The sequence below is a fragment of the Manihot esculenta genome, chromosome 10, assembly GCF_001659605.2.
Source record: "Manihot esculenta cultivar AM560-2 chromosome 10, M.esculenta_v8, whole genome shotgun sequence".
Taxonomy (NCBI): Eukaryota; Viridiplantae; Streptophyta; class Magnoliopsida; order Malpighiales; family Euphorbiaceae; genus Manihot; species Manihot esculenta.
This window is the reverse complement of record NC_035170.2, coordinates 7356963-7367645: the sequence shown is the minus strand read 5'-3', so window position 1 is coordinate 7367645 and position 10683 is coordinate 7356963. Positions and strand designations below refer to the sequence as shown.

The 10683-nt window shown below is 34.5% G+C and overlaps 1 protein-coding gene across 3 annotated transcripts; it reads left to right on the top strand.

The window, feature by feature from the left end:
- The first annotated feature begins 3872 nt into the window (after positions 1–3872).
- Positions 3873–9418, top strand: LOC110625084 (pentatricopeptide repeat-containing protein At4g33990). Of its 3 annotated transcripts, none has more exons than XM_021770610.2 (3): positions 3873–4791; positions 5273–5380; positions 6681–9418. In XM_021770610.2, exons 2-3 carry the CDS (start codon positions 5352–5354, stop codon positions 9133–9135), a joined length of 2484 nt encoding a protein of 827 aa, XP_021626302.1. In that variant the 5' UTR covers positions 3873–4791; positions 5273–5351; the 3' UTR covers positions 9136–9418. The 3 variants fall into 3 exon arrangements, 2 of the variants coding, with proteins under 2 accessions (XP_021626302.1, XP_021626301.1); XM_021770609.2 differs by having other exon boundaries at positions 5270–5380; XR_002489512.2 differs by lacking the exon at positions 6681–9418 and adding an exon at positions 5956–6508 and having other exon boundaries at positions 3879–4791.
- The last annotated feature ends 1265 nt before the right edge of the window (positions 9419–10683 follow it).

Below are 10683 nucleotides of genomic sequence, written 5' to 3'. Positions count from 1 at the left end.
CTCAGCTGACTGGCCACCTCAGCGTCGGCTGCCCAATCGCATGCAAACTCATGCAACATTCGGGGGCCGATCTTAAACTTTGGAAGCCGAACCTTGAGCACTTTCGGCGGCCGAACTTACCTTCGGCGGCCGAACTTGGCAAACTTACCTTAGACTTTTCTTTCTCTTCAACACACATCTCATGGCAACTTGAAAACCTTAAAACAACCATAATACTTAAGAAAACATAAAGCAAACCCTTCTAGAGACTTCCGACATCCCGGATTCCACCAGAACGCAGAATTTCGATGCTGGACTCCAGCCGGGTATTACAATAAGCTTACTTCTGCCCTATTCTTGCTCTACCTGATTTTGATAAGCTGTTTGAGGTTGAATGTGATGTTTGTGGAGTTGGGATTGATGGTGTGTTATCGCAGTCTAGTAGGCCTATTGCCTTCTTTAATAAAAAATTGAATAATGCTAGGAAGAAGTGGTTTACTTATGAGTAGGAATTGTATGTAATGTTCCGGGCCTTTAAGACTTGGGAACATTATCTGATGGCGCAATAATTTATTATTTACATAAATCATCAATCTTTGATTCATTTCAAGACTCAAAAATATGTGAATAAGATGCATGCTTGATTGAAAGCTTATTTTAGAGCTTTTCATTATGTCATAAAATATAAGGTTGGCCATAGTAACAAAGTAGTAGACGCTTTGAGTAGGAGGGCTGCTTTGTTGATTACAGTTAGTCAAGAGATCATGGATTTTGAATTTCTAAAGCATTTATATATGGCAGATGATGATTTTGCTGATATATGGGCAAAGGTCCAGACTCATCAACCTGCTGATAGGTTTTTAAAACAAGATGAATTTATTTTTAAGGAGAACAGTTATGCATTCCTTATTCTTCTATGCGGCAAAAATTGATTCGAGAGGTCCATGGTGGAGGTTTGAGTGGTCATTTGGGGTGTGATATGATCATTACTGGTTTAAAGGAGCATTTTTATTGGCCACAATTGAAAAAAGATATAGGTCGAATGGTACAGAAGTGCCTAGTTTGTCAAACTCAAAAGGGTTATTCGCAAAATTCAGGCTTATACACTCTATTATCTATTTTAGAATACTCTTGGGAGGACTTGTCTATGGATTTTATTCTTGGTCTTCCACGTACTCAATGTGGATCTAATTCTATTTTTATTATCGTTGACAGACTCTCCAAAATGGCGCATTTCTTTCCTTGCAATAAGACTAATGATGCTTCTCATATTGCCAAATTGTTTTTCCAGGAGATTGTTCGTTTACATGACATTCCTAAGACTATTACTTCTGACAGAGATATAAAGTTTCTAGCTCACTTTTAGGTAATTTTATGGAAGCGTTTTGGGACTGAACTTCGATATAACAGTGCTACTCATCCTCAAACTGATGGCCAAACTGAAGTGGTGAATCTTACTTTAAGCAATCTTCTACGTTGCATTTGCAGTGATAAGAAAACTGCTTGGAATCTTGCTATTGTTCAAGCAGAATTTGCTTATAACAGTTCTGTCCACAGCTCTATAAAAATGTCATCATTTGCAGTTATGTACATGAAAATTTCAATACATACAGTTGATCTTATTGCCCTTCCTATAGGTTTTACATAACAGTATTGCAGTAAACAATTTGATAAATCAGCATGTGAATGTTTTTAAACAGGTATAATAATGTCTTACAGAAGCCAATGACAAGCATAAAACTGAAGCTGATAAACATAGACGTTTCAAGTCCTTCAATGTCAGTGTTCAAGTTATGATATATTTGCGCAAATAACGTGATGGAGAATAGAAAAAGCTTGACCCAAAAAAGATTGGTCTATTTCAGATTGTTCAGAAGATTAATGATAATGCCTATGTTCTTGACCTCCCAGATTATATAAAAATTTCAATAATGTTTAATGTGGCAAATCTATTTCAGTACTATACTATTGATGACAACTTGAGATCAAATTCTTTACAAGTGGAAGGGAATGACACGGAGCTATTAGTCTTGGATTTTATGAAAGACTTGGACCAGACTTAAATGATGAAGAAAAAGGCTTAATTTCTGCTTACGACGTCCATTAGAGGCCCACAATAACTTTTCGAAAAGGGAATTTTGAAACGGATGACTTTCAGAAATATGACACAGGGCCATAGGCCTATTGCAAAGTCCGAGGCCCAAATTCTATCGTTTAGGAAGTCAATTTTGCATTTTAATTATTTTTAAATTTTTTCGTGAATTTTCGCATTAAGGTTTTTTACTATTATAAATAGTTATTTTCTTGGCTGTTTGGAGCACTTTTGAATTTTCAAGAATTCTATAAGAAATTCTGACTCTAGCATTTCTGAATTTCATCTTAATCAAATGCTATTGGTTAAAACTCTTAGATGAAGTATCAATCGTTCCTGTTTCAAGCGACCACTTTTTAACTTATAACGAGAAATTTTTCTCTCGTTAAAAAGCATTTTTCTTATAGTGAGTATTAATTGATATAGGTGGAAGATTCTGAAACCACTTCTTGGCTTTACCCTTTAGTATAAAAGGGAACAACCTCAATCTGATAGCTTTATTTAATACACCATTTTGCTTACAATCATCACAAAGCTTGTAAGCTCCACAAAATTAATCCAAGTGATTGCTTGGATTCTCGGTAGGTAGTCTACTAAATTGAAATACATTCTAAAACATTTGTACCAATGGAGGTTTAAGCTCAAAATTTTTTGACTTATACTCCAGGTTAAACAATGCTTGACCTAAATTTATTGACATCAGATCTGACATAACCTCAAATTATTTTGTGATTTTTTGCAACTACTGCATTGTTAATGTTTCCATCACCACCTCTAACAGTTACTATGTCTTCACCATCCTTAATTCAGCTTTCAATTCAGTTTCTATTGTAATAGCACTCTTTCTTTCTCTGACTTTCTTTCTGTTCTAACGATAAGTGCATTTGATTTTTAGATCATGCTATAAAGGTTTTGTAACACCTTTATTTCTCATACATTACTAGCCAAAAATATAAAAAAAATTAATAAAGTAAAAATAAAATAAAATGCCAAGAATTTACTATTTTGATATTCGTATTGCCAATTCCTGGCAATGGTGTCAAAAACATGATAGGGCGGTATTCAAAGGTGTATAAAATCGTCCCTATAAAATAGTAAGTAGAGTATCGTATACTAAATATTATACAAAAAACAAGAAAAGAAACTTAAAAGAAAAGCAACTGTATAACAAAATTGATATTTAAAAATACCTTTACAAAAAAATTACTATTATATCCTAAATTTTTAAAAAATTACTTATTTCATTTCTATTTTAAAATCATTCACATCTATATATTTTCTAAAGTTAAAATATTTAGTCTATTGACCAAATAAATTATTACAGTTCTTAAATATTTATATTATGCAATTTCTTTAAATTTAACTATACATATAATTTTATTTATATAATTTTAAATATTCACACTTTAAATTCAAAAACATTTTTATAAAACCTTCATAAAAAAATAATATTCCACCAAAAATAAAAAATAACAAATAACAAATAACTATATTATAAAATTTGAAATTTGAATATATTTATATATATATAAATAGTTACAGTGAGTATATATATTATTGATTCAAAAAAAAAAGTGAGTATATATATTAAAATGATAATAATATATACAATTTTGTTTTTTTTCGTATATAGTCAACTTAAAAAGGATTAATATCACTTTGATTTTATGAATATGTATCGACATTATGGGGATTACTGAAGTGGTCGATCATGTTATTGTAATTCGTGAAAAAAGTTTATTCTGAACCAGAATTAAGGAAATTGTTTTTTTTTTTTTTTTTAAACCACTGATTGGGCAAAAGGCCATATGAGGGATCAATCTGAAAGTTTCTCAGGCCAGAAGAAAATCTCTTTCTCTGAAAATCGAAACGCCCATAGGCCTGTCGTTTCACCAATCCCCATCTCTTTCGACAGCTTCACCTCCACCTCCACCGAGACCTCACTCACACAAAACGCATATGAGCTCTCCTGTCCTCCACACTCTAAGACCAATTCCTCACTGAGACCCACTGTAATTCTCACACCCGTTTCCTCCCACGGGATTCACAGGGGAAGAGACCAGCTCCCTTTTATCCCCGAAACCAGCTCCTCCTCCTCCTCCATCGTCCTCCCTGAACCTCTGTCTCCTTTAGTCACTATATCCACCATACCCACAGGCCCCCATCAGCACCTTTTCCCGTTTCCTTTCCTCCGAAGTCGCCAGTTCCCCCTTTCAACATCCTCATTCGCTTTATCACCTCCGTTCCTTCTCTCCACCGAAGCGACCAGAAGTCCCCACGAAACCCTGGTGCCATCTCCATTGATACCCAGCCTCCCGATTCATTGCAATAGCGGCAACACCCGTGGAACCAGAAAGGCTCAGACCAATAGAGCCCTTTATCAGCTGATGCAGCGTCCGCCTCCATTGAGACGGGACGGCAGCTCATTGTTAGAGGCAGAGACCCATTCTACCGGCTTCACTATCAGTTTCTCGCACCAAGGCTTTGGGCATACTCTCCAAATTCGGCTCCCCTAGAAGCATTGACGCTGCGACACCTTGTCTTTGCGTGAACAGGACGGAGCAAGCCTAGTACTACGCCGTGGTTCAGAGGAGGTGCCAGCATTCCTTGTCTACTGAGACAGAACACTAGTTTGCTTCCAGACAGTAGATTCACACTTGACCGGAGACCACTTTCCTTTTACCTGCTTCAACGTCAGATTCTCGGGCCAAGGATTTGGGGTATTCTCATAATTTATTTATTTATTGTTTTGTTAATTATTCATTTTATTTCCTGTTTTGTTAGTGGATGCAAAATATTTCCCGATTGGATCTTGAATGTTTCTGATTTTTGAGATATATTGACTGAACCTGTGGAGGGTGGATAAAATATTCATATCTGTTATTTGATTGTTGGTTTGATGTGTTTTCTTTTTCTTTCATTTTTTTGGTGTCAATTTTACTGTGTTGCTTATACTCTGCAGTGGTGCTATGAATAGGAATATATGATTTCAATGTGGGTGAATTTAGATGCAGATGTTCAGGATAGGAGTAATGTTTTTATGTGCAAATTGTGTTGTGTTGAAAATGGGAATTGTTGGATCTAGAGGGGACTCTCCCAAATTTTTGGTAGATTTGTAAATAATAAAAGCTCTTTGAAAACAAATACATAATAAATTAATAAATAATTGAACTGATAATGAGACTTTGGTTCATCAAGTAGGGAGCTCTATTGACAAGTAGGTCAACGCAGCATCAGGACCACTGATTAACTGACGTTGCTACACCGATTCGGCCAGAACATGCCCTCATTGCTACACCCAATTGGCAGGTACATGCCCTATCACCTTTTTTCCTCTTTTGAAACCACTTTTGCCGTCTGTTTGGCATTAGCTATATATATGATGATCATTTCTTCTGGTTGACATTCTGCTGCTGCCCTTTGATTGTTAGTAACTCTCTGATGACTATTTTTGCTTTGATTGTTGGTGAATGGTGATTATATCATGTTTAATGTGGAACAGTTCTCAACATTGTGAATTTAGTTGTATAAGAAAATGAATAATTTTGGAAAATTTTAGAGTATTCTTGTATTTCACTCTTGATCTTTACAAGTGATTTACATGACTATTTATACACAAAATTATAACTAAACAGGAAGCAAATAATCAAATAATAATTACAGAAATAATTAATGATCCTAGTAAAATCAAATCATATCCTTAGAATTAGCAAATAAGTCAATAGAAAATCTGATTTCTTTCTTTCTTTTGCTTTGGTTCTCTTTGGAAATGGAATAGAATTCCATTTTATTCTTTGGTACACAAGGCTTTATATCATACAATAACAGTCATTGGACCTGTATTTTTTTTCCTTGCTATTATTTAAGAGATATAACGGTAACAGGAGCTTGCAATACCTTGGATGACCAATTAGTCCTCGATATGATATGATGACGATGATACGGTATGGAAGTCCAGTGAGGCCCATTCTACGCCCCTGACACGATGTAAGAGAAAGACCAGCGAGACCCATTCTACGCCCCTGACACGATGTAAGAGAAAGACCAGCGAGACCCATTCTACGCCCCTGACACATTGGAATGTTATGATATGTTATGTTAAGAGAAAGACCAGTGAGACCCATTCTATGCCCCTGGCACCATTGGAATGTGTAGAGGGCTATTGGCGACAAGTCCATCCTTGATGTGATTTGTTTGTGATGTGTTGCATTCCATGAAAGCATGTGTTTTAATATACTGTTTTACTATTCTGCTCATTGGGCTCTAGTAGCTCACCCCTTTTCCTTAACCCCCAGGATGACCATTATGTAGTATAAAGGTTGTTATTTAAAACCACATTATCTCATCTCTGACATTTTAAATGTTGAGGCTGGAACTTGTAGTGATGAATAATGGAATTATTTGGTATCCAAGTATGATAAATGTCTAAATTTCATCCATAGATGCTTTTGTTAAAGCATTATAAATGACACTCTCTATTTGATGTTCACTTACTGAATTTATGCCATCAATATCTTTTTCCTATTTCTTATACTAGAGCATATGTAAAGAGTTCATTGGGTACTTGATCATTTGTGCTTCATATTTTGTTGTATCTTTGGCTACCCAGATTGGTGCAGACCTGCAACTGCAAAGGATTAAATATTTCCAAGCTTCTTTCATCGCTTCAAGCCTATAGCCCATTCTTTTCAGCAGCCACAGATTCTTGGCAAGTTACCTCTGATCACCTTGAAAATGAAAAAAAATATACTGATTTGGATCTTTGTTTCCAGTCCTGCACCAAGCTTCCCCATGCCAAGTGTCTTCACAACGTTCTTCTGGTGTCAGGACAAGCTCAAAATATCTTGGTCTCTACAAAACTTGTCAATCTTTATTCCTACCTTGGTGAAGTCTTATTATCTCGTTGCACTTTTGATCAGATTCCTAAGAAAAATGTCTATACCTGGAATTGTATGATCTCTACTTATGTTCGTCATGGCCGTTTCAATGAAGCTCTATGCTGTTTCTATCAGTTCTTGTTGACATCTGGCTTTCAACCTGATTTTTACACTTTTCCTCCTGTGGTTAAAGCTTGCCAAAATCTACTTGATGGGGAAAAAATACATTGCATAATTTTAAAGCTGGGTTTTGAGTGGGATGTTTTTGTAGCTGCCTCCTTGATACACATGTATTCGCGATTTAGATTGGTACATGCTGCCCGAAAACTGTTTGATGTTATGCCATCACGAGATAGAGGTTCATGGAATGCAATGATTTCTGGGTATTGTCAGAATGGGAATTTTGCAAAGGCATTGGATGTTGCAGATGAGATGAGATTGGAAGGATTACCTATGGATGCTTTTACTGTTGCCAGTATTCTTCCTGTTTGTGCACAAATGGATGATATTGTAAGTGGGAAGTTGATTCATTTGTTGGTTATAAAGCATGGATTAGAATTCAAACTTTTTGTCTCCAATGCATTAATTAACATGTATGCCAAATTTGGTAGCTTGAGCCAAGCACAGAAAATTTTTGATCAGATGATGACTAGAGATATTGTGTCATGGAATTCAATAATTGCTGCTTATGAGCAAAATGATGATGCAATTATGGCTCGTTCATACTTTGACAAGATGCAACAAGTTGGCATCCAGCCTGATTTGTTGACACTTGTTAGTTTGGCTTCAATCGTTGCTCAGTTGAATGATCATCTAAACAGCAGGGCTGTTCATGGATTTATCTCTAGGAAATGCTGGTTTGAAGATACTGTTATTGGGAATGCAGTTGTGGACATGTATGCTAAATTGGGCATGACAGATTTTGCCCGTATGGTATTTGAAAGACTTCCTGCTAGAGATGTGATTTCGTGGAATACTTTGATAACTGGCTACACTCAAAATGGTCTTGCCAGCGAGGCAGTTGAAGTGTATCACGTGATGAAAGAATGCAAAGATATTATTCCAACCCAAGGGACTTGGGTTAGTATTCTACCAGCCTATTCTCATTTAGGAGCCTTGCAGCAAGGCATGAAAATTCATGGGCAGGTTATTAAAAATTCTCAATTCCTGGATGTTTTTGTGGGCACCTGCCTCATTGACATGTATGGAAAATGTGGAAAATTGGATGATGCAATGTCATTATTTCATGACGTGCCAAGAAAGAATTCAGTCCCATGGAATGCCATGATCTCTTGTCTTGGAGTTCATGGGGATGGTGAGAAAGCTCTTAAGCTCTACAGGGACATGATAGCTGAAGGAGTAAAGCCTGATCCTGTCACTTTTGTGTCTTTATTATCGGCTTGTAGCCATTCAGGTCTAGTCAGCGATGGTCAACAGTGTTTTCAGGTGATGCAGGAGTATGGGATTAAGCCTACTTTGAAGCACTATGGCTGCATGGTAGATTTATTTGGTAGGGCTGGGGATCTGGAAATGGCATACACGTTTATAAAAAATATGCCAATACAGCCTGATGCTTCTATGTGGGGTGCTCTTCTTGGTGCATGTAGAATTCATGGACATACCGAGTTGGGTAAATACGCTTCAGCTCGCTTGTTCGAAGTTGATTCAGAAAATGTTGGCTACTATGTTTTGTTATCAAACATTTATGCTACTGTAGGGAAATGGGAGGGCGCAGATAAGGTGAGATCATTGGCTAGGGACAGGGGACTGAGGAAGACTCCTGGGTGGAGCTCTATTGAAATGAACAATAAGGTTGATGTCTTCTATACCGGAGTGAAAACTCATCCAAAATATGAGGAGATATTCAGAGAGTTGAGGGATTTGAATGCAAAAATGAAGACCCTCGGTTACGTTCCAGACTTTAGCTTTGTGTTGCAAGATGTTGAGGAGGATGAGAAAGAATATATCCTCATGGGCCATAGTGAGAGGTTGGCCATTGCTTATGGAATTATCAGCACTCCCCCTAAAAGCCCCATTAGAATATTTAAAAATTTGCGAGTTTGTGGTGATTGCCACACTGCAACTAAATTTATAGCTAGAATTACCGAGAGGGAAATCATCGTGAGGGATTCAAACCGTTTTCATCACTTTAGGGATGGACACTGCTCCTGTGGCGACTATTGGTGACAGATCATGACTTAAATCATTGGAACTGACCTTGGTGAACTAATTTGGCTGTTGAGTTTTGGTTTTCTTGAAGGGTTCCTCTATCTCTCATTGCTTTAGCAGCCGCTGGAGCTCCAGATTCTGGACTCCAGAGTGAGCTGCTGTCAAAACGAAAATAACAACAAAGTACCCAACTGCCTTTCTTTTCATCACTAGGGAAATTTTGCCAAACAATTAGTAGCACGAGGCTAATAAAAAACATCTTTTTGACATTACTGTGGATGAAGCTTTTATTTACTGTTGATATATATATATTTACGGGATATAATATCATATTTGTAAATATGAGTTCGATACTTTTACATTCAAGCACTCAAGTGATTATTAGTAGAACATTCTTTTCTCTGGAGATGAATATGGAGATGAAGAGTATATATTTAGATAAAAATAATTGAATTAAAAAATTTAAACATTTACAATAATTTATATTTATATTTAATATTTTAAATTTTGAATGATGAAATTATATTTTTTTTAATTTGTTATAATTATAGTTAAAGAATTAAATTGAATTTGTGTAAAGTTTTATTTGAATAATAAAATAATTTTTAAATAAATATTTTTATTACGTCATTTTTTATTAATTTACTTTTTTTACTTTTACATAATAGTGTAGATATTAATAAAAATTTAAAATATAAAAAAATAAAATTTTATAGAAACATAATATTTTATTTTATTTAAAATATTATTACTAGTAAATAAAGTTTTTCAAATATAAAAAATATATGTATACTTTATAATATTGTGTATAAATATCAGTAAAATATATGTGTGATATTTTATATAATAAAATTTTATTTATAATAAATATTTATTTGATATAATATATTTAATATTGCACAAAATAAATAAAAAAATACTTAATTTTAATATAAAATTTAAATTAAAAAATTATATGTTTTATTAATATATAAAAATTTAAGAATTATATTATAATTTTTTATTAACTTTTTTATATTTAATTATGCCATTATAGAAAAGATTTGAATTTATCGATAATATAAATATAAATTATCATAAATATCTAAAATTTTTTTATCAAATATTTCTTATTTAATTATATTTTGTATAATTATCACCTTAGACTTAATTATTATTATAATTTTTATATTTTTTAATTTATTTTATTTTATATGACAATGTACAGAAAATATATGTATTTAAATTTCATTTTAAATTTTTATATTTTTTATTTAAAAAAGTTCACAAGTTTGATAGAGATATACATCAGAAATTGATGTCCATATCCAAGCCACGTAGTTTAGAAAGCATGAGCTTTTTCTCCCGTTTTGTGGATATCTCTAACAGCACCTATGCTTCCTTGGCAAATTAACCACTAGCTGCCAACTCTGCAGGACACCAATGGGGTATAGTTGTTATCTGGAATGAAGGTACAAAAACAATTAGCCATATGTCAAGCTGATGTGGCAGGAGACAAGGAAGGTATCAAGTTGACTTCTGAGTCGTAATTATTCTGAATCGCCAACCAGTTTCTGCTGTTAATTT

What these genes read in the sequence shown, in the direction of transcription:
- LOC110625084 (XM_021770610.2), top strand. Translation starts at nt 5,352, where the DNA reads ATGCCCTCATTGCTACACCCAATTGGCAG. An exon ending in TTGCTACACCCAATTGGCAG is followed by an intron (nt 5,381 to 6,680) that starts GTACATGCCCTA and finishes TTGGCTACCCAG; the next exon opens with ATTGGTGCAGACCTGCAACT.